Source organism: Kogia breviceps, chromosome 14 (genome assembly GCF_026419965.1).
Source record: "Kogia breviceps isolate mKogBre1 chromosome 14, mKogBre1 haplotype 1, whole genome shotgun sequence".
NCBI classification, from domain to species: Eukaryota; Metazoa; Chordata; class Mammalia; order Artiodactyla; family Physeteridae; genus Kogia; species Kogia breviceps.
The window spans coordinates 84,057,131-84,080,255 of NC_081323.1; the positions used below are offsets into that span (position 1 = coordinate 84,057,131).

Consider the following 23,125-nt stretch of genomic DNA (forward strand, 5'->3'; position numbering starts at 1 on the left):
CCAGGGCCAGAGGTAGAGGCGTGGGTGGCCCAGGCCGAGAGAGGCACAGGAAAGGAGAACATGGCATCCCAAAGGTGTGTTGCCCCCACCCCTACTTCCTGCCCCCACCCACAGGGAGGGAGTGACCCTGGGCGTCCCTGCAGCTGCACTGGCTCCTGGGTACACACTGCCGTCCACTGAGCACAGAGCCGGGCTCACAGACACAGCCCTCCTCGCAGGTGGAGGGCACTCTGGAGCCTTTGCACTGGCCTTCCGGGTCCCAGCAGGAAGGAGGGCAGGAGGGAACGCAGGTGGTGTAGGCGCTCTGGGCGGAGCAGTCCAGAGCTGGAGGGGTTGGGGGGAACATCGACTGAGAGTGGGCTGTGTGCTGGCTCTGAGGACGGAAAAGAGCAAGAATGGTTCTCCCCACTTGGCGTGGGAATCCGAGGTCAGCCAGCAGCCGCAGCAGCGCGACCCCGGTGCATCTGGTCAGTAAGCATGTGACTGGCGTGTGTGTACGAGGTGTGACAGGAGCACAGGGCAGGGAGGTATCCACCCTGCTGCAGGAGCTAAATAAAGCCCTTTAAGTAGAAGTAGTTGCAAACAAATGGAAATGTTCACAGATGGGAAGATGTCAGTCCTCCCTAAGTTAATTAAATTATTATTATTATTTAGTTTACTTGGCCGCGCCACGCGCCATGTGGGATCTTAGTTCCCCGACCAGGGATCGAACTTGTGGCCCCCATGGAAGCGCAGAATCCTAACCACTGGACTGCCAGGGAAGTCCCTCTCTAATTATACATTTAATACGATCCCCAAAAAATACACCAACAGGATTTTGTTTTGTTTTTTCATAGGACAGGGTGATATTAATGTGGAAATGAGGATATAAAGAAAGCAGAAAAGCTGGGAAAATTCTAAAACAAAACACAACAAAAAAACCCCAAAACAGTAGGTAGTGTATGTCCTTACCGGAAATCTAAACACTATCTAACCTCTCAATGGCTACAACATTGTGCTGCTAGTAAATGAAGATAAATGGAGCAATGGAAGTGGAGAAAAAGGCCCAGAGAGGGATCCAAATACGTGTGGGAATTTAATATAAATCATAGCATCTGAGTCAGTGGACAAAGAGAGACTGGTCATTTAATAATACTGGGAAAAAATAAACACAAAGTTGATTCAGTTCTCATCCTACACACCAGGATAAATCCCCATGGATCAAACATTTAAATATTAAAAAAAAGAAACCATACAAATACTAGAGCAAAACACAGGCAAATTCTTTTTTAACTTCAGAGTGGGGAAGCCGTTTGTAACTAAGGCTCAAACTGCAGAAGCCATAAAACAAAGACTATTATATTTGACCTCATAAATACATATATATATATATATGTTTTCTGCACGGTAAAAAAGAGTGGAAGATGAAAAAAAGAGACCTGGAAAAACGTTTTGTCACTCATGGCACTAATGAAGAGCTACTCTCTGTAGTAGACAAAGGACATCTATAAAATAGTTCAACAAAGACCAACAAACCAGTGGAAAAAATGGTGAACGGGTATGAAGAGATCACAGAAAGGGAAATCCACATTGCTCCTGAACATATGAAAGAATGCACAGCTTCACTCATAATAGGAAAAATACCAATTAAGACTCTTTTTATCTTTCACATATCAGATAGGCAAAACTCCAAACGCACAATAATGCTGTGTGTTGGCCAGTCTGGGGGGAAATGGGCACTCGCGTATGTTGCTGGTGGGAATGTAAATTCCTCAACCCCTACGGAAGGCCATTTGGCAACATCTCTCCAAAGCACAAGTCCACACAATCCTTGATCCAACAGTTCCAGGTCTACAAATGTATCCTACAGATAAGAGACACACACGTAGAGAATTGTATCTGCATAAGGTTATCCTTGCAGCACTGTTTGCAATAGCAAAAGACTGGAGACAACTAGAAAGTCCATCGCTAGAAGACTAGTTAAATAAATTATGATAAATGAATTATGACACAGCTGCAAAAGAGAATGAGGATACTCTTTACATATCTGACGGGCAAGGACCGCCAAGCTAGTTTGTCAAGTGAAAAAAAAAAAAAAAAAAGTGCAAACCACTGTGTCCCGTCTGCTGTTTGTAAGAAAATGCAGAAAATAAATTTGCATTTGCCTGCATGTGCAGAAATAAAAGACTTTTGGAAAAATACTCAGACGCTGAAAAGAGCAGGCTGGGACCTGGGCCCCTGGGGTCAGGGCGAGAGGGAGACTTTTCAGTGGGAATCTTTTAATACTTTCAAAGTTTTTGAACCATAGGAATGCATCACATAGGAAGAGCACCGTAATCACTGTTTCGAAATTTAAAATGTTCTTGGGGACTTCCCTGGCGGTCCAGTGGGTAAGACTCCGCGCTCCCAATGCAGGGGGCCCGGGGTTCGATCCCTGGTCAGGGAACTAGAACCCATACGCACGCTGCAACTAAGACCCGGCACAGCCTAAATCAATAAATAAAAATAAAAGGTTCTGGAATTAGATAGTGGTGCTGGTTGTACAACTTTGTGAAGATCCTGAAAATCAGTAAATTGTAGACTTTTAAAGGGTAGAAGAATATGGTATGTGAATAATAATTTTTAAAAATTGTTTTAAAGGAAAGATCTAGAGGAGGATGCCTCAGAGTCTGCCAGGAGGGGAGAAGAGAGAACCGTTCGGGTGCAGGGCGTGGTATGTATAAAGGCAGGGAGGGGGGTGTGGGAAAGCGAGGCCTGCGTGGGGAATGGGATGGTCTGAGATGCAGGTGATGCTGGCACACAGGAAAGGGGGGTGGGGGAGAGGCACAGCTTGCAGGATCTCTCAAACATCTCAGAGAGGAGCTTGGACTTGCAGGCAACAGCCGTGCAGGGGCCTACCATGATCACATTTCTTTTGGAAAGGAGCTGCTGACAAGCAGCCCGTGCGGTCCTGGTGGTTTGGGGCACTAGCTGAGAGCTCGCTCTAAATGGTCCACATCAGAGAAAATGAGGTCAGAAATAGGTCGGGGACACCTGAAATGGAGAATGGGGGAGCTTTCAGAGATACACGGATGGAAAGAGCGCTTGGGGGCAGTTTGGGGGGGGGTGCTGAGGACACACTCACGGCAGAAGCTGCTGTTCCTCCAGATGGGAGGCTTGATCCCCTGGGCCTGGCAGGCGGCCCCGAAGGCTTGCAGAGACTGGCAGGGGGCATGGTCGAGGCCTCCAAACTCACAGAGGCTGTGGCTACATCTGAGCAAGAAGGGACTGAGAAGCACGCGGGTGGCACGCTTCACCCAGGCGGGAGCCCGAAGAGCCGCCTGGCATCGCTCCTGGGCTCTTGGCAGCTCGGCTGCCCGGCAGTTTGTATTTGGCTTCTCCTGAGGTTCTGCTTCGGTCTTCCTGTCATCTTCTTGGCAACTGGGAAGGGAAAGGGCGTCATCACAGGGACAGCCACTGCCTCATCTACGATAATGACTTGGCGCTCCCAAAGCATACCCTGAAGACCCCTCCTGTCTTCACTGGGAAGCTGGCCTGGGCTCTGGCCAGCCTTCCACGTGGCCTCGGTCTCCTCCCACGTTTCAAAGCCAAGACGAGAAGACTTTCTCGTTTCCCCATATAGGTTCCTGGGACCCAGACGCCATCGCCTGTCAAGTGACACGCACAAAGGACCTCTCTGGTCTTCCCATCCCAGGTGGGCCATACAGTCTAGAATCCCAACTCGTGTTCCTAGGGAAAGGCAGAGAGTCTTCGGGGACCATTACTTTGGGTCGATCTCCTTGTCTTGCCAACTGCCCACATACACGACGTCATCCAGGGCGAGCTCGTCATTAGGCATCAACAGTTCGTCTTCTTCCTCGCCGTTGAAGTTCCCGCACATGCCGCAGGTCTGGGTGCGCAGAGGGGATGGAGGGATCTTCAGCGCCAGGGATGGCAGAGGGCATTTTTTGTTGGCAACCCCTTAAAGAGAAAGGCGCCCCCCTCCCTGCAGGCTGACTCCCCTCCGAAGAGACCCAGGTGCTTTCCTCACCTTTTCATAACAGGCTTTGGGGATTTGGACCTCTAGGAAACCACTGCCGTCAAACTTGACTTGCACCCCAATGTCGATGGTGAGCACGGTATAGCCGTCCCTGGAAATGACTTTGACTCCCCGGATCTGGGTGGTCGCCGGGAGGGTGACTCGTGTGCCATTGATCTACAGAGGAGGGCAGGACCCGTGAGCAGGAAGGAGGACCAGAGCCCCGTCCCCAGAGCCCATGTCCTCCCCGCCTGCCTCGCTCACCAGCACTTGGTCCCTCTTCAGGGTGACCGGGGTATTAAAGATGTCCACGTGGACCTGGCGGAGGTAGAAAGTGTGGGGCTGGTCTTCCTGCTTCCCATTCTCGCCACTGATCTTGAAGAAAGGCAGGTCCGTGGTGGAGGGGCATATTTTCACCAAGACGTAAGTGCAGGTGCCCCTGACTGCATGGTAACTGCCATCGAAGCTTACGTAGTGGGACGTGTCGCGGATGCAGCACTCTCCCATCCCTGGAGGACAGACAGGTGGCTGAGGGGTGGTCCAGCCTCTAGCAAGAACAGGCCTTCTCCCCTGCTTCAGGGAAAGGATGTGGAGGAGAGGGAGCCTCAGAAGGGAAGGAGACAAAGAAAAGACTTGACATGAGGAGGGGAAGCAGATATCATTCGGCCAGGGAGGGACTTATAATATCCCGTCTAGGGCTTCCCTGGTGGCGCAGTGGTTGAGAGCCCGCCTGCCGATGCAGGGGACACGGGTTCATGCCCCGGTCCGGGAAGATCCCACGTGCCGTGGAGCAGCTGGGCCTGTGAGCCGTGGCCGCCGAGCCTGCGCGTCCAGAGCCTGTGCTCCGCAACAGGAGAGGAGGCCACAGCGGTGAGAGGCCCGCGTACCGCAAAAAAAAAAAAAAAAAAAATCCCGTCTAGGTCCACGGCTGCCATGGGGAGGCAGGAGTGAACCCCGAGGAGCCCTTCTCGACAGAGGGGGAGTTGCAGAGAGTTGGTCTTGGTGGCTGAAGGTCCTCCTCCATGCTCAGCGGAGGCCTACCTGCCGCCCGGCACCGTATCAGCCCATCCTGGGACCCACACATCTGGCCAGGCTTGCAGGCGGTCTGGAGGCAGGAGACGTTGCTGTGAGCGGAACTGGTGCAGAGCCTGGAGCAGGTGTTGCCCGTGTACCAGCTCCCCCCGACCTGTGGGGCGCAGGCAGCGGTGGAGCCGATAGAAACTTGGAAGCCAGAGACGGTCGGAGCCCCCCGCACCCCAGGGCCCCCATGAGGCTCGCTTCCCTTGGCTGCCCGCCTCCATCGCTAGCCTTTCTCAGGCTCTTGGCTTCTGGATTGGCTCCTCAGCCCCCAGCACTGGCCCACCCTACCCCTTTGCAGGCCCCCAAGCTTGGGGAGCTGGGAAGGGCAGGGCACCCGCTGTGGTCTGGCCTCTCACCGGGTGGTAGGAGGCCCTCTGGCTGGTGCAGCCACACTGGCTGAGGGGCACACGGGAGGTCCCACTCAGGCTGTGGCCTTTCTGGCCCCCGCAGCCCTCGGCACGGGGCAGCGAGGGCGGGCAGTACGCTGGAGTGCTCGGGCCGGGCAGGGGTTGGCACAGGTGCTGTAGCTGCTGCCCAATGGGCCGTTCAGAGCTAAGAAGAAATCGGTGTTCAGGAAGGAAGAATGAGTTCCAGCTCTCTGACCTTGGGGCATCAAGAGCTCCTGGGAGGGACTTCCCTGGCCGTCCAGTGGTTTAGACTTTGCCTTCCACTGCAGGATGCACGGGTTTCATCCCTGGCTGGGGAGCTAAGATCCCACATGCCTCGAGTCTAAAAAAATGAAAACATAAAACAGAAACAATACTGTAACAAATTCAATAAAGACTTTTAAAATGGTCCATATCCAAAAAATCTTAAAAAAAAAAAAAAAAGTTTCTGGGAATGTCCATCAGATGAAAGGATAAACGAAATGGTGTCCAATCATACAACGGAATATGATTCAGCCTTAAAAAGAAGGAAATTCTGGCACTTGCTACCACATGGTGAGCCCTGGGGATATAACGCTAAGTGAAATAAACGAGTCGCAAAAAGACAAATACCGTGTGATTCCACTTAGATGAGGTCCCTAGAGTCTTCGGATTCACAAAGACAGAGGGTAGATGGTGGTCGCCAGGGGCTGGGGGAGGAGATGGGGACTTACAGTGTTTAATGCGGAAAGAGTTTCAGTCTGGGAAGATGAAAAAGTTCTGGGGGCGATGGCGGTGATGGGTGCACAACAAGGTGCTTAATGCCGCTGGACACTTAAAAATCGTCACAATGGTAATTTTTATGTTCTGCATGTTTTACTACAATTTTTTTAAAAAAAAGCGTTTCTGGGAAAGAAGAAAGGTCACAGAGCTGGCCCAGGGAAGAAGGGAAGGAGGCAGTAACCAAATGAGATCAGAACTTTTTTTGGGGGGGGGCCACGCCCCATGGCATGTGAGATGTGAACCAGGGATCGAACCCGTGCCCCCTGCAGTGGAAGCGTGGAGTCCTAACCACTGGACCGCCAGGGAATTCCTGGGAGAAAGTTCCTCGGAACTTTCTGGCGAAGTGAGAATCGGATGGAGGCTCCAGGAAGAGGGAGACAAGTAGCGGATGGGGGCGGGGCTCGGAGGGACTGGGGAGAGGGGAACAGAGGAGGGTCCCACGTGGGGCCTGGGGGCCTGGCTGCCAAGGGAAGAGCGAAGGAGCAGAATTTAGGGAGAGGGAGAGAGGGCAGGGCTCCGGGGACTCCTCGGGGCTGTCAGGTCACTCACGGCAGAAGGTGGTGTTCCGCCAGGCGAGGGCCTGGCCTGCGCTGGGGGGAACAGGGACGCGTAGGCCCACAGGGAGTGGCACGGGGTCGAGGCGTGGCCCTTGGCCCCGCACTGGCCGTACGCGCAACTGGTGAAGCTGGAGTGCGGGGCCACCACCCCGTGGCACTGGGAGAAGGGTCCTGGATGAAACGTAGGTGAGACTAAGCTTGGGCGGGGGGGGAGTAGAACCACGGGCTGCTCTGGGGCCAATTCAACATCTATCTCCATCCAAACCCGTAATTATTGCGAACTTGCTGCCTGAGATGCAAAAAACCCCACGGATCCGTCAGCGTTCCCAGGTGACCACTGCCCCTGCATTCCCTCCGCCTGCCTCTTTCTGGTCACTGCTTCCTGTCTCACCCTTCCTGCCTCCCTGCTCAGTGCCCCTCCTCTGTCTCCTGTCCCCCGGGGAGCAAAAAGTGGCCCCCTGCGTGGCTTACCCTGAGGCTTCATTAAGATATCACAGTTCTTATTCCAGGCGTCTGTCACTTTCTTCCCCAGGCACCTGGGGGGCTTTCCACCCGCAGCAAAGCAGCTGACAGAGGAGGAGGGGAAAGGACAGGAGTTTAGGATTGGAGGAAGCTTTCCAAAAGCCAAAGCAAAAGGGGAGAGGGAGACAGGGAGGGGAACAAGGATGGGAGAGGAGAACAGAGTGATGGCCTCAAGTAGTAAGGTCAGCAGATGCAGCAGGAAAGCAAAAGGTTAGATCTCAAGGTGGACTTCCCAAGAGACAGATCAGTCATCAACTCCAGGAAAGATTAGGGACGCACAGGGAACACCTCCAGGCTGCCCACCAAGCCTCCTCCTCTGGTCCAGCTCCCCGACTCCCAGATAACTCATTTAGCTTCCAGGAGGCCCCCAGGTGCACGGAGCTGACTGCAGGCCTTTTATCAGGCTGCAGATTGTCCTCTAGGCTGTTGTTGAAGTTCCCTGGGGGACGGAGCAGTCAGCAGAGGGCTTGAACTCAGCCCCAGGACCAAGAAGCATCCCTCCCTCTTCACACAACCAACCAAGATGAGTCCTTTCTCTTCCTTCGTCTTCGGCTTCCCTTCATGCCTACCCTAGCGCACGGCACCTTCAACCAAGTGAGAGGTCGGCGAGCACCAAGGACGCCTAATCAGATGTGTGGATGAGCAGGACCGGGTTAGGCTCCAGCCCGTTACCCCGGCTTCACCTGCAGGTGCCCTGGGAACTCACCGCACATCCCGCAGAGCCGGCCGCGTGGGAGGGGGGCACGGTCACTTCCACCAGGTGGTTCCCGTCATAGTGAACTTGAAGCCCAAAGTCCCCGTAGAGGAGGATAAAGGAGCCACTGGACCTCACGTTCACCCGGCCTTGTGCAGGCCACACGGGCAGGGCCAGCCGGCGACCGTCCAGCTACAGAGGCAGGGAGGACACTGTAGGGAAAGGCGCCTGGGACAAGGACAACAACGAGGCCAGGACCGGGGAGCAGGAGGGGGCTGGCGGGTGTGTCTCAGAAACGGGGGGCTGCGTCTGCCAGACAGGTGGGCCTGCAGGCAAGGAGACGCGGAGAAGAGATGCAGCGTGGGCTGGGGGTGGGGCCGGGGAGGCCGGAGCAGGCACACACCATGCATGACCTTGAGGCCTTTGATCACGGAGATTCTGAGGTCGAAGACCTGCACGTGGACGGCTTTGACATAGGAGGCCTCCAAGTCTCCACCGCGGAACTCGTTGGCGGCGCTCACGATGAAGTAATTCTCTGGGGACCTCAACCAACAAGGCCGGGTCAGGGTGTAGGTGCAGGTGCCCATGAAGTGGTGCAGGGCTCCGTCGAATGTCAGGTAATGGGGGTCCCCCGAGACAGTGCAGGTGGCGGACCCCGGGCAGGAGGAGATGGCGTTCAGAGAGGCACTGACCCTGAGCTGCCATCTTGGCGAGTCCACATTAGAACATGGTACCCGTGGCTCATCGGGGTGGTCGGTGTGACTTGGAGAGGTCAAGGTCAGGGACTGCCCCAGCCTCACTCTCTGGGTCCTTGAGGACGCTGCTTTGGCTCTGGGCAATTGCCTTCCAGCCCCCTGGTTACGCTCCAGCTCTCTGCTTCAGGACAGGACCATGCCTTTGCTCGAGGCCACGTGGGCAGCCCCCATGCTCACCTTCTTTCGACTGCTCACCTTGAGCGTGGCAGCCATAGATGCCATCCTGCCGACCACACCCCCCCTGGGCCTGGCACCTCCACCGCACACGGCGAGTTCTGTTGCTGCCCTCCCAGATGCAGAGCTGTCTGCAGCCTGGCCTGAACCACGGCTCCCCTACCTGGTGGACAGACCGAAGGAAAATAAGTTATCCCCTGATCTGTTAGCACTGCTATTCAGATCACCGATCCGCTCGCCAGGAAGGCATTCGTGTCATCCCAAAGCTCCAGGCTTAGTTGCAAAACTCTGGCATTCGCTCACTCGTTCAGTCACTCCGTTGTTTGTTTGTTCACTAGTTCAAACAGACAGTTATCATCTGCCCTGTGCCAGGCGTCAGGGATTCAGTAATGAGCTGGATGGATGAGGTCTCTGCCCTAACAGAACTCACAGTCCAGAGAGGGCAGTCAACATGTAAACAGATAGATCATGCGGTCCAACACATCGGCACCCAAAGACGATAATCAGGGCACCCAGGGAGAGTTTCGTGCCATTGACACAGACGATCGGCACTCGCCACAAGAGTTTAGAGATGCTACTCAGGAGGGCTTCAAGGAAGAAGCAGCATTTCAACAGGGCCTCAAAGGAGGTGAAAGTGGCATAGCGCCCGGGAGGCAGAGCAGCGGGGAGGGGCTGAAATGAAGGTGAAGCTGAGAGAGCAAAGCGCAGACGAGGAGAGTCCCGGGGGCCAGCCTGGAATGCGGCACCGAGCAGGGAGAGCCCTACCAGGGCGCCGCCCAGCCTGTGCCACCACTCTCAGGTGCTGCCGGACCCCCACCGCGTCTGCGTCTGAAGGAAGGAGCCCTGCATCTTGGTACAACTCACGGTAGAACTGGGGTCCTCTCCAGGGCTTCACCACGTAGCCGGCATCCTGGCAGGTCTCAGTCAAGGCCGACATGTGGGCACACAGCATCTGCTGCAGCCCCTGGAAATTACACATGTCAAACATGCAGCTGTCGAAGAGGGAATAGGCCCTGAGGTGAGGCAGGCAGGCAGGCCCTGAGGAGAGAGGCCAGGTCAGAAGGAATGAGGGGGCAGAACATCCCTCCTCCTGCCACGGAGGACCTGGTCCCCTCCCCCATGGCCCTTCCTCCCCCCCCACCCCTCCGCGCCCCGCACATACTCAAAAGCTCCGTGAGCGACCGTGAGCCGCCCACAGAACTCTGGCTCCGACAGTGTTCTGCGGGGCAGTGTCGCAAGATGGGGGAGATGCCTGGTTCTCCTGGCACCTGGAAGAGACCCACCCCAAACGCCCTAAGGACAGAGGCTCACCTCCACGCCCACCCCGCCCCAGCAGTCTCCCGGCTCTCGGCACCCCCTAGTGGACAACATCTGAACACCAAGAGGTGGGAAAACTTGGAGCCGGGCGAGCAGGAGGCGGGGCTGTTCAGAATCGCCTGGGGATGATTGACTGACGGTGGGGCTGGCGGTGAACGCGGTGGCAATGAACTCTGCTGGGAACGGGAGCGGGGAAAAGAGTGACAGACGTGGGGGTGTGCAGCAGAGGAGAGAGGAGAAAAGGGGTGATGCCAGTCGGGGTTCTTAGCTCCTCGAAGGGGCAAAGGAGCAGGAGGGCGGAGACGGAGGCGGGGAGGTCCTCACTCCTCCTGCTCCTCATCCTCCGAGGCCTGCCAGCTGCTACCCAGCTCCATCTCATCTCGCGCTGGTCTGCCGTCAGGCTTCCGGTTATCGTTGCCACTGTCGCCATCGTAGTTGCCACAGAAACCGCAGAGTTTGCTGGAGTAGGTGCTGCGGGGGGCCGGGGGGGGGGGCAGGAGGAGGAGGTCCCCTCGTCCCCTCCTGCTCACACCTCATCTTCCAGCCGTAACAAATTTCTTGCTGGCCCTAAGACATTCCACTTTTTCCCTCGCAATGACTGTTCACTATTTCTATAGTCTTTCTTTCCCTGGTTTGGCCATCTGGGGGGCTACTCATCCTTGAAGACTGCACAAGGGACCACTCTTCTGAAGGCTCCCACGACTCATTAGCAACTCCTTCTAGAACATTCCCGAAGCCTTGTGTGTATACATCCTGCGACTATCACACTGCCCTGAAACCATTTCCTCCCCCCCCTCAACCAAAGGGAGGCCCGCCCGTTGAGCTAGGTGTCTCCTACCCACGACTGAGAAGTAGCGCCTGGGATGGCAGGGGCCGGGGATGGGAGGGTCCCGGGAGAGGGAGGGCCAGAGCGGGAGGAGTGGTAGCTGGCTCGCTGGGTGTCCCCCTCACCTGGGCGCGCTCACAGACAGCTGCTGGTCACCATTCCATCTCACCCGCAGACAGAATGCCGTCTGCAGCTGCACAGATCTGCCCACTTGGAGTCAGGAAGCTGCCTTTAGAAGGTATGGCTGGGAGGGTGACTCGCTGACCCCCAACCTGGAAGGCGGGGCCGAGGGAGGAGACAGAGAGACAGATCCGGGGGTCAAGGAGGACCCCCAGTGGACTCCCACATCCCCACCGCCACGCTAATGGCCTCTTCTGCTCCACGTGGAATGCTCTGGAGGGTTGGGAGGCCGGAGGAGATGGGCGGGACGAGGCCACAGCCAAGGCCGGCAGCCCTGCAGGGCTGAGTGGAGAACAGAGTCACCAGCATGGGCCGGCCCTTGAACAGGGTGAGGGTGGATCCAGGCAGAGTCACGTAGGCCTCGCTCATGCAGGACACGCCCTCCTGTCCTCGCTCCTCATTCTTCACCTTCAGCCTGAAGAATGGCTCTGGGCCGGGAGAGGGGTGGAGGGCGCCCAGGGGCTCGTTCCAGAAGCATTTCTGAGCGCCCACTGAGGGTGCCACCCCCAACCGGCCCTGCGCCCCGCGCCCTGCACCCTTCGAGGATCAACTGTTTATCTTCCACCTCTGGAGGATAAACCGCCAGAGGTGGCGGCTCTATGGTTCAAGAGGGGAGGAAGGACCCTGGCAGGAGTGGGGCATCGTCCAGAACAGCGTGGGGCTGTGTGCCGCCAATCTGTCCCCCCAGGGGACGGGGACCTCCTCTGCCAGGCGCGCCCTAGTCCACGCCGGTCAAGGAAGCCACGGATACAGAGAGGCGTCCTAACCCGCATTTTCCCCATAGTCTTGTCCTCACAAAGTCCTGCTTGGGGACGGACGTGTCATCCCTTGCTCTACCGCCGGCCTTGCTCCCATCTTGCCCCTGCCAGCGGCTCTGGCCCTTTCCTGCCAGCCAGTGCACCCCATGTCCAGCTCTTCTGATCTCACACCCCACGCCCAGGCCGTGGGGGGGGGCATCTCCAGGGTTCCACCTGTCGAGTTGCCACAGGGTTGGGCCAGGATGTAGGTGCACTTGCCCATGAAGTTAAAGTGCCTCCCGTCAAAGGTGAAGTAATGAGGGTCTCCGTAGATGAAGCAGGTGGCAGCGCCTGCCGAGGGGACACCGGGATCATGTGAAGCTGGTTCACCAGGCCAGGCCCCAGGGCCCACCTCACCCACCCAGTGGCCTGCCCGGGCTCCCCTGGTCGAGGGAGGCATGGGGACCCTGGTGTCACACACCACGTGGACAGGCGGGAGGGGACGGCCTGAGGGGAGGGTCTCACCGTAGGGGTGGCATCCGTACTGGCCATTCTTCAGCTGGCACACTGTATGTGTCCCGCACTTATAGGGCTGGCACTCCGTCCAACTGCCAGGCTGGCAGCAGCAACGTTCTGTGCAGTTGGGGCTGAACCACCCTGTCCCTGGCTGAGGGCAAGGGGGCTGGAGTCACGAGGCCGTAGCTCCTGGGCAGACTCTGTCATCCCGTGCTGTAGTCCCCTCTCCTCCTGCAGACCTCACCTTGCTCAGACTCCTCTCCTCATCGCCTACCAGATATTCCTGCTCAACCCAGGCCCTTTGCACATGCTGTGCCGGAACGTGTCCCTCTCCCTCTCTCTAACCCATTCCTGTGCAACTAGCGGAGTTCAGCTCAAGGGTTGCTGCCTTCTCAGGAAGACTCTCCAGACCTCCTTGACTACCTCTAGGTACCTTTCCTTCCCAGGACTTACCACAATTGCACTTTTATATTCATCTTTGTGATTACTTGATGAGCGCCCCTGCGAGGGACCATGTCTATCTTTACTCACTATCTCAGCCCCAACACGTAGCACAGTGCCTGGCAAAGAGTTCTCATTTAATAAATACTTACTGAATGAAAGAACGAACCAATATCCTATGTGCCCCCCCCCCGGAATCTGACAGCATTAGGAGAGCAAGGACATGCCCTATTCGTGGTGACCCCAATGGCTAGAGGGTTGAAGGTACCCAACAAACGTTCATTGAGTGCATAAGTGAACGTGCAGTAAGTTCATATGTGTCTCCCGGGGCAGAGGCCAGAGACGCTTGGTCCTGATCGTTGTGACCGATAGTTCTTCCCGGGCTGCTGATGAAATTGCTCCCAGCACTGACGCAGGGATGCCCGGGAGACGGGTCAAGAGGGCTGGAGGAGGAAGGGGCCCCCGAAGAGGCAAGCAAGGAACTCGGACGCCCCATGGGGAGAACGCCGGAGCTGAGAAGAGGAACTGGATGCAAATGAATAGCTGACTGAACTTTTAATTTACAGGTCACAGATACTTACCATAAATTGCTAACAATAATACGAGCATTTATTAAGTAACTGCTCTGTGTCAGGATCTAATCGCACCTTCACAACAACCTTAATGAGGTACAAAATCCTGTTGTGCCCATTTTATAGATACGGGAACAGATTTGAAGGAGTCAAGAAAGAACCTCTCCCAGGGTCACTCTGCAAACGAGTGACGGAGCGGGGATTTGAGCTCAGGTTGGCCTGACTCTTGGGCGGCTCTGTCCAATACAATGGCCACCAGCCATATGCCACTGAGCTCTTGAGATGTGGCGGTGCAAACTGACACAGGCTGTAAGTGTAAAATACACACTGGATTTTGAAGACTTAGTAGAAAGAAAAAGAAGGTACGTGAATGATATCGATAGCCATTGATTACATGCTAAAACGGGTAGATGACTGGAGTTAACTTAACCTGTTTCCTTGTACTTTTTCTTCTCTTTTCTTTGTTTTTTGGCCTCACTCGCAGATTGTGGGATCTTAGTTCCCCAAGCAGGGATTGAACCCGGGCCCACAGCAGTGAAAGTGTGGAGTCCTAACCACTGGGCAGCCAGGGAATTCCCTCCTTGTATTTTTTTTTTTTTTTTTTAATGTGGCTATTAGGACAAGTAAATGCTGTGTGAGGTTTACACGCCATCCCTTTTGGACAGCGCTGGCCCAGAGCCTGCGCTCTACCAGAATCTCCCGGGCGGATGGGGATGGACATCAATTAGGAGAGACAAGAACAGTATCTCCTCTCCTTTGACCTAGCCTATCAAAATTGGCAAGTTCCTTTGGAAGAAGGTTCTGGAATGCCTCATTCTGCCCTGAAAATGCCTGAACACACTCAGTGTCCAGGGCTCTCCGTATACTCAGGGACCCCTGACTTTCCTCAGGATGGAGATAAGGGCCCTGCACCACCTGGCTGGTCTATGGTCTAATGCATCATGGCTGCCAGTGCAGGACGGAGCAATACAGAAATATCAAAGCTGCCAGGAGCTCCGAGGACAGGGCCACGGGATGACAGGATCTTCCGCACAGCCTAGTGTCAGGCTGGGCCAAAGCAGGTGCTTAACCAGTATTTATTGTGGGAACATAGCCGAGGGACTTCCCTGGTGGTCCAGTGATCAAGACTCTTGCACTTGCACTGCAAGGGGCACAGGTTCAATCCCTGGTCAGGGAACTAAGATCCCGCATGCCGTGTGGTGTGGCCAAGAAAAAAAAATAATAAAATTAAGGCAAAAAACCACACACCGAATGAATGACTCCACCACCGTGTCACAGCTGCCCGAGAGCTGACCCCTTGGGAATGTCCCATGGATTCAAATGCATGTCACCTGGGGAGCAGGTGGCACTGGACCCCAGGTGTTCGGCTCGCAGTCTCCCTCAGAGAGGCTGGGCATCCTGGGGTCTCACCTTATAGTAACTGTCGAAGTAGAAACAATTGCAGGAAGAGGCATTGATGCAGCGGGAGTCGCTGAACAGAAAGCCAGGATCGCAGACGCAGCCGGGCTTGCAAAGGATCCCACGGTTGGGTGCGGGGCTCTGGCAGGATGCTGGACAGGCGCAGCGCTCGTAGTGGGCGTTCGGCGGGCAGCTCCCTGAGGGGAAAATAGCCTCCGTCAAGCCCCCCGCTTTCCTCCTGTCTCCCCTCTACCCCCCACTCCCGTTCTTCTTGAAGAAGGAGGCCCGTGTTACTCAGCCATTCAAAGGAAGGAAGTCCTGACACAAACTACAATCTGGATGAACCTTGACAACAACATATGCTGAGAAAAAAGAAGCCAGTCGCAAACGACCACCCATTATATGGTTCCACGGTATGAAATGTACCGAACAGACACAAAGCAGATTCGTGGTTGCCAGGGGCTGGGGGGTGGGGGGAATGGGAGTGACCGCTAACGGGTACGGGCTTTCTTTATGGGGTGATGCAAATGTCCTGCAATGGGAAAGTGAGGACGGCTGCACAGTCTTGTGAATATGCTAAAACCACCAAATCGTACGGTTTGAAAGGATGAATTTTTACGGCAGAGAATTATATCTCCATTTTTAAAAAGCAAGAGTAAGTCTAGTGCTTGGCCCCCAACAACTCCCAGTCCCCCATGCCCACCCCCCTCCCCCGGCCCTCTCACTCAGGGTCGTCCTCATCATTCTTTCCAAAGTCATCGTGTCTGGTTCCTCTCTCCTCTGAGACGGCAGTTTTCTACTGGAAGCATCCGTTTCCCCAGCCCTCCCTCCTCGTCACTGTCTCTGACTTTCAGCTCTTTGTCCGATGCTAAGATGTCGCCTTGTTGTGGCCTCAACAGTGCAACGGGGGCCCGGGTCCCTTCCAGGAGCCAGAGAGCCTCACAGGGAGCACAGAGCGCCCTCTGCTCTGCTGTTGTCCCAGCCTCTCGGCTCTGGTTGTGCCCCCTGATCCCAGGCGTTATGTCCCCCTCACCTGGCCTCACAGTGACACTTAGAGAGCGACTGTCACTGTCTCTGTCTCTCACCTGCATGGGCTGTGGACGTCCCGAAGGGACGGTGATGGAGTCGTTCAGCCAGTCAGCGCTTTGAGACCCAACTCGTTCCCAGAGAGAAGTTGGGGAACTGTCCGCAGGGCTCCCCAGCAGAAGCTTGAACTTCGTGCCGTTTCCGAGGCCACACGTGTGGTAGGTAAACTCCACACAGATCGCACCCGGGGCACAGAAGGTCCGGCTCGCCAGTCTCAAAGACTGGCCTGCCTGGGAGAACTTGGCAGCCTCAAGGTAGACGAAGTGACCCTCTGGGCAAAAGAAGGGAACAGGCAAGGTGAGAAACGTCCAGAGGACAAGTCTGGTGCCTTCTTGAGCGACATCTTGCTTTCCAACTGGGGATTTGATGCAAACACCCAAACTCCCCACATTGCAGTGGGTTTTTTGTTTATTTGTTTTGTTTTTTTCTCTGCTCATTTTAGACTTCTAACTGAAGGAGGCAGGATCAGAAAGAAAGGGAAAACCAAGCCAGCAACCCAGATTCCTTTGTTGGCTGCACCAGTAAATGTCTTGACTGAAAATGACCCAGTGGATTTTGAGGCCTTGGGCTCAATGAAGCACTATACCTGGATCTTCTGCGGGTTTCAAGTGACCCCAGAACCACGAGAATCCTCAACTCACTCTACCTCTGTCGCCTCCACAGCTCTGGCCCCATGGCGGCTTCCCAGTAAACACCCGCTGGCTGATCCTTGCCACCTACATCTTGCGTCAATCACACCAGTCCACCCCCTAGCTGGGAGCAGATTCAGTAACTCGTTGGCGTGAGGGGTCCTCCATCTCCTCACCTCCACTAAGGGAGACTCCCAAGGGGCCTGTACCCTGGATAAGCGTATTTTTACTTCCCTGGGTCCAGTGTCCGCCATCTTGTAATGCCTGGACCCAGTCACAGAAGGGATGGGCCTCATCTTCAAAGTCACACTGAGGAAAGCTTTCTGGGGGATCAAAATGGGAGCTGTGAGAAATCTGGGCCATGCTCTCTATTCCTCCCCCATCCCCAACCCCCACTCTCAGAGCTGCTCTCACCCCCGCAGGGAGCAATGCTGATTGCATCCACCGTCACCACTGGCTCTCCAAACACGCCCACCACGGTGAACTGAAGAGAGAGGGAGAAGGGGCCAGGAGTGAGGAAACAGCCCAAATGTTCAGCTCCCTCCATTTGATTTTACTCTCTTCAGCGACCCAGGCACCCGGCTTCCAGGGCGCAGACCTTCAATCCTTGTCAATAACAGGTGCGCCTCCGATGTCCAAGGAGACCTGACCTCTTGCTCCTCTGTACCTGAATCTGTCCCTGGCCTGTGTAATTCACAGAAACAGGCTGCCCGCTGGGTCCGGATTGTCCTGAAAAGAGTGTGTGTTTCCGGATGCTGCCTACAGTGGAAGGAACTCAAGAGAGCAGTGAGATGACGGGGGCTGGAAAATGACTTCAAACCTATACTCAGAAGGGTGAGTAGCAGAGGGCCTGCTTGGAGTGGACTCCCCTCCCCCAAGTGCAAGCCCGTCCTTCTCTCTCTCACTCTCCCGGCGCTTTTACCTATTTTTCCAGAACCCTGTGCCTTCCGCTCCCAAATTCCACTCCGCAGAATCATCTTGCAAGTATCCCAGATTTCCCTAGCCCCCGAGAGATGCCCCCACATTTCCTCATCAACCCAACCCTGGGAGAAGAGCCTCAGGACAGTGTAAATGCCATGACGTTGTCACTCTCACCCAAGACAGAAGCATAGACCATGAGGGCTGCACCAGGAGGCTGGCCATGTAGGGTGTAGTGAAAGGACAGGCTCGGGCACCCGAAGGACTGGATCAGAGGGCTCAGGAGGGCAGATCTCTGCCTTGGTTTTGCATTCTTGGGGTCCAGGAGCATGTAGAAGCCACCTGGGAAGGAAAAGGCCAGTAAAGTGGGGGGATGGCACAGGGATAGGGGCTGCGAGGCAGGGAGCCCGGCCCTGGGGGGCCCCTAACAGTTGCACAGGATCAGCCGGCACTGAGATGGGCCTAAACCCATCACACGACTGGCTGAGGCCTTAGTTCCTTCCAGAAGTGCTTGGCAGGTCTGGGTGAGGACAAGGGAATCCTCTCAGAAGCAGCCAGAATCTTGTCCTTTGGATTCAGACTTTTTTTTTTTTTTTTTTTGCGGTACGCGGGCCTCTCACTGTTGTGGCCTCTCCCGTTGCGGCGCACAGGCTCCGGACGCGCAGGCTCAGTAGCCATGGGCTCACGGGCCTAGCCGCTGCGCGGCATGTGGAAACTTCCCGGACCGGGGCACGAACCCGCGTCCCCTGAATCGGCAGGCGGACTCTCAACCACTGCGCCACCAGGGAAGCCCTCGATTCGGACTTTTGAGGTCCCCCCACAGTCACAACCTCTTCCTTTTCTTAACCCACTGGACATAGCTGATTTACGCAAAGTGGTCAGAGTCCCGATCTGATGCTGGCCGGCAGGGATCTCCTCCCCCCGGCCGCCAGCTCACGCAGCCAATCAGCCTGGACCTCGCTCCGTGACGCAACTGGTAGCCGTGGGAAGGAGGGGGGAATTAAAGAGGCCTCAGACCGCGCGCGCGCACGTAGTGGACGCCCTACGGGGTTCTGCCTGGAGAGTGAAGCCCGGAAAGGTGGGCTTCTGAAAGGGAGAGAAGGCGGCTGAAGAGGAGGGAGTGGGCAGAACTGCGAGAGAAAAGAAAGGAGCCAACAGGGAAGAAGGAGGGAAAGAGTAAAATGGTGAAAGAACGCAACAAGTGTCGATACTGGGACGTCTGAGAAATGGAAAAGGAGATGCGGGAGAAAAAGAGGAAAGATGGAAAAACATAAGGAAGGGAGCAAGGTGGAAAAAGGAAGAGAGAGAAAATGGAAAAAACAAAGAAACCCAACAACATTTACTGAAACTGCTGGGCACGGGATTTGGTGCTAAATACTAAGAGGGATGCAGAGATGCTCTGGCCCTGCTCTGCTCTCCAGGGGCTCAGAATGAACGTGGGGTGGGGTTTTCACCAGGTCTTTCTAGAAAGCAAACCTCAGGCAGCAGGAAAGATCAGAGGAAGGAGAGCAAGGATTTGGGGGGAGGAAAGGATGGAGAAGAATGGCTCTGTCCTTGCCCCATCGCTTCGGTGGGGTGGATTCTCGTACAAAAAAACCCAGGCGATCCTTTTAAATGTATAAGGCCACTCCTCTGCTCCAAATCCTGCAAAGCCTCCCCATCCACATAGAATAAAAGCCACAATCAGTCCTGACAATGGTCTGCCCCTCCTAGGACCCGTCTGAGCTCATTCTCTCCCTCCCAGCCACGTGGCTCCTTGCTGCACTTCAACCCCCACCCCCCAACCCACTGCTACCTCAGGGTCTTTGCATGGCTGGCCCCTCTGCTTAGAATGTTCTTCCCCTAATTTCATGCCTCACTCCCTCACCTCCTAAAAGTCTGTGCTCAGATGTGACCTGTCTGAGATCTACTCTGACCACCCTATTTAAAACTTACAACCCACCCTACCCTGCTCTCCCGATCCCCTTACTTTGTTCAACTTTTTTTTTTTTTTTTCTGATAGCACTGGTCATCTTAACGCTATATAATTGACTTCTTTATTGTTTCAGGAACTGTCTCCTCCTTGCCCCCCACTGTCCTCTGTCTGTTTTGTAAGCTGATGCATCTCAAGGGCCTGGGACTTGGCATACTGTAGGTGCTCAATAGATATTTGTTGGATGAATGAAGAAGGAAGGGTGCCAGAGAAAAAGAGGTGAGGAGCTGGCTCTGTTGGGTCCACCGGGTAGGGCTTTTGGGGTGGCAGTGGGGGAAGCTGGCTGGGTGCTTAGAATCTGTTTTCTGTCCTGTAACTTAAGCTGATGGAGGTCTGAGGTTGCTGCCGTTTGCCCCAGGCCATCCCAAGAGAGTTATTGTAGGGTAATCAGGCAAACATCCCGCAAAGGTCACTAGAATCTCAGAAAGTCAAAGGACGGAAGAAGCATGGCCATTACTCACTACCAGGGCTAGAGAAGTCATCCTCAGGCCCCACGTTCAGCACCCCTGTTGACCCCTTCTTCTGGACCCACTTGGCCCCAGAGGCCGTCGGGATCCAGCTCCAGCCACAGGGATCATTTGGAGTGTCAAAACTGCACGTTTGCATCATGCAGACTGAGGGAAAAGAAAAGACGAAGGATTTAGCTTTTTCTAAGGGGAGGCAGCTCAGAAGAGTATGCCTCAAACACAGCACTGTTAATCAACTATACTCCAATATAAGATAAAAATTTTAAAAAAGAAAAGTATGCCTCAGTCTGGAGTCAGAAATAATTCTGAGGCCCAGTCTGGGTCCTAATGTGAGCCATGGCCGGCTTGCAAGCCAGACATGGTCCTGCTCCCCAGCGGCTGGGTTCCTGGCACAGATTACTTAGGCTGCCCAAACCTCAGTTTCCCCATCGATAAACTGGGAACAATAGCACTTGCCTGTTGTAAGTTACATAACGTGCGGGAGCATCTGGCACAGTTCCTGTGCTCAGTAAGTGTTGGCTCCTTGCATGCAGCTTCTGGAATGTTCCTTCCCTTGAATTCGTTCCCCTCAAATCTCTAACATCAGCCTAGAGTGCTAATTCTGGATGGATCTGGGGTAACAGCCAGGTTGACCAAATGTCCAGGTTTGCCAGAGATTAAGGGGTTTCCTGAGATGCAGCACTTTCGTGCTAAAAGAGGGACCGCCCAGGGCAAACCAGAATGGCTGGTCACTCTAGGACAGGTGTCTCCACAATTCTGTGTTCCAGGAGAACCTCTCTTTAGATGTGGCTGCTTCAGGGGTCAAAGGTGTGGGGTGTGGAGGTAAAGGGAAGCAAGTCGCCCCAACTCTGGAAGAAACCAGGGTCACGGTCCCTGAGCTACTCCTGCCACCTGGGCAGATGTACAGGCGTGGGGAGAAAGAGGAGGAGGGACGGGGGCTCACCCCGATTGCAGGAGCTCCGACGGATAGAGATGGCCTCCGGAGTGATGTCCAGATAAGCCGTGCTGCCCCTGACTCCTTCAAATGTCAGCTGAGATCTTAGGGTTAGGGTTAGATCAGCGGGAGGGAGGAGGGGATCACCCACGCTGTGAGCCCCTTTGCCTCGGGCTCCCACTTTCCTGCCCGAATTCAGGTGGCCCAGCCCCCGTGCCCCCTCCTTGTCCCAGCCCAGCCCCTCCTGGACTCCCCGCAGCCAGATCCCCACTGGGACCCCAGGCTGTGCCTTCGGCCTCACCCGACTGGGCAGGATTCGCCCTATGGGCACTGTGACGGCGGTGGGTATCCAGGAGGGGCTCTGAATGTTCCTGTGTTTCCAGAGCACGTTGGGGCGCTTGCCCTTGGGGCCCGTGGTCAGCAGCAGCTTGAGCTGGGTGCCCCATGACAGCCCGAACACGTAGTAGGCGAAGCGCACGCAGAGGCGGCCTTGCTCCCGTATGGGGGGGCTGCGCAGGGGGGCCAGCCCGCCCGGGCGGGAGGTGTTGGAGTCCGTGTGCAGGTAGTAGCCCTCTGGGGGAGGCAGAGCCAGGGATGGTGAGGGCCTGCCCTCCGCCCTTCCCAGAGCCCAGGTGTCCCTTCCGGCCGCCTCCCTGCACCCAGATCTGCCAGCGTCCACCTCCCAGATGCCTCCCTAAACCTCCAGCTTCCTCACCTCCATTGGGGTACCCGCCGGGGGGCGCGGTGCTGCTGGTGGGGGAGGGCTCACTGGCCCGAGTCCAGGCCCCGTCATCTTTGGACTCTTGGCTCCAATCACAGAGGGGTCTGGAGTCATCCTCAAAATCCCACTGGGTGAGAACTGGGAAGAAAGGGCCACTGTGAGGCCAGGAGAGGGCAGAGGGGAGGGGGTCGGCTGCAGAGCCAGTGGGCCTGGGGGTGTAGGAGGTGGGGGGAGGGAAGCAGAGCAGGGTTGCAAGGTGGCCGCTAAGATTTAGGGTCCAGAGCAGAGATTTGGGAAAGAGAAGCTGAGAAATAAGTCGTCTCTTAGGAGAAATTCAGGGCTGGCGTCGGTGAGGGGGCAGAATGGCTAGGTCAGGGGTTGCAAACGGAGGTCCCGGTCAGGCAGGCTTGTCGGGCAGCATACATTGTGTTGTCGTTCGTTTGAACGTGGGTCTTTCAGGCGGGGGGGCTCGTACTCTACTCCTCCCCGGTTCCCTCCACCCTCCATCCTCTGAGGGCTGCCCTTCTCACATTTATTACATATTTATGTCATCACCCTGCTTGAGGGCACCTGGGGTGGCCACCCCTGGGAGGCACTGAGCAGCCCCGGGGTTCCAACTCACAGTTTTCCCTCGAGCTGCGAGCGACGGGCTTCCAATCCAGAGGCTGCTCTTTCCTTGGCATTGATTTGGAGACAGAGAGAGAAAAAAATAAAAATGTGATCCTGGTCATTGCCAAGAACTGTTAAGCCTCCAGGATTGTGAGCTTTCTGGAGGATTGTTCCTTTCTTGTTATCCATATTGTATCAACGTGTATGCGGTGACATGAAGGTTTTCAAAAAGGTCACTCACAGCCTTCTCACCTTAAGTTGTCATCTGTCTCCTAGAAAGCATCTCCCGTCCAAGCTCCTCACCTCCCCACTGGTCCCCTCCACCCCTCTATGCCCTGGATGTCACACGGGGTTCTCTCGCATGAGAAAGGACCAGTTTCTTTGTACGGGAATTCTCGCGCAGCGCCTAAGCATTTGAACGTGAGCAATCTCCTTCCTTCGAGTCGAGGTCTTCCTGTGCTATAGCCCAAGTTTTCCCCCCAGGGTAGGGACTGTATGGGTCCCATGTTGCCAGGTGGGTGTCAGGGGTGGTATTGCCCCAACCGAACACACAGATGAGCAACGCCTTACAGATTCCGCAGAGAAGCCAGCTGCCCTTTTCCAGGTGGTGTGGGCCACGCAGAACAGCCCTTTGTTTGAGTAGTTCAAGTCCTGCTTGTTCAGATCCCCTCAAACAAGCTCCAGGACACCAAGCCACGCATCCTTTCTTGCTGCTTCCTACTTGCCGTCTGTCTGTCCTCTGGGTCTGCCCTGGGTTCTGTGCATTTTCTGAGGACCCGACCTCCCTCTCCGCCCCTGCCATCCTCAGACCCGTCTCCCCGGCTCTGCGCCTCCTTCCTCTCTCCTCACACTTCAGCTCTGTCCTGCTCCTTCTG

At 55.5% G+C, this 23,125-nt stretch overlaps 1 protein-coding gene across 1 annotated transcript in view; it reads right to left on the bottom strand.

Moving 5' to 3' along the window:
- Positions 1 to 22,372, bottom strand: part of ZAN (zonadhesin) — a 28,300-nt gene extending 5,928 nt beyond the window's left edge. Inside the window, 36 exon segments of the mRNA XM_067013709.1 lie at positions 113 to 324; positions 3,104 to 3,399; positions 3,744 to 3,868; positions 4,010 to 4,174; positions 4,262 to 4,506; positions 5,039 to 5,102; positions 5,434 to 5,573; positions 5,576 to 5,629; positions 6,775 to 6,820; positions 6,823 to 6,953; positions 7,254 to 7,348; positions 7,608 to 7,743; positions 8,011 to 8,034; positions 8,037 to 8,190; positions 8,400 to 8,655; positions 8,951 to 9,108; positions 9,574 to 9,960; positions 10,089 to 10,134; positions 10,136 to 10,195; positions 10,569 to 10,715; positions 11,196 to 11,278; positions 11,280 to 11,342; positions 11,554 to 11,678; positions 12,222 to 12,338; positions 12,513 to 12,654; positions 14,927 to 15,111; positions 15,948 to 16,271; positions 16,806 to 16,952; positions 17,044 to 17,113; positions 17,297 to 17,358; positions 17,725 to 17,889; positions 19,981 to 20,133; positions 20,930 to 21,017; positions 21,222 to 21,493; positions 21,636 to 21,782; positions 22,264 to 22,372. Coding sequence (XP_066869810.1) covers positions 113 to 324; positions 3,104 to 3,399; positions 3,744 to 3,868; positions 4,010 to 4,174; positions 4,262 to 4,506; positions 5,039 to 5,102; positions 5,434 to 5,573; positions 5,576 to 5,629; positions 6,775 to 6,820; positions 6,823 to 6,953; positions 7,254 to 7,348; positions 7,608 to 7,743; positions 8,011 to 8,034; positions 8,037 to 8,190; positions 8,400 to 8,655; positions 8,951 to 9,108; positions 9,574 to 9,960; positions 10,089 to 10,134; positions 10,136 to 10,195; positions 10,569 to 10,715; positions 11,196 to 11,278; positions 11,280 to 11,342; positions 11,554 to 11,678; positions 12,222 to 12,338; positions 12,513 to 12,654; positions 14,927 to 15,111; positions 15,948 to 16,271; positions 16,806 to 16,952; positions 17,044 to 17,113; positions 17,297 to 17,358; positions 17,725 to 17,889; positions 19,981 to 20,133; positions 20,930 to 21,017; positions 21,222 to 21,493; positions 21,636 to 21,782; positions 22,264 to 22,372 — 5,193 coding nt within the window.
- Between the last annotated feature and the right edge of the window lie 753 nt (positions 22,373 to 23,125).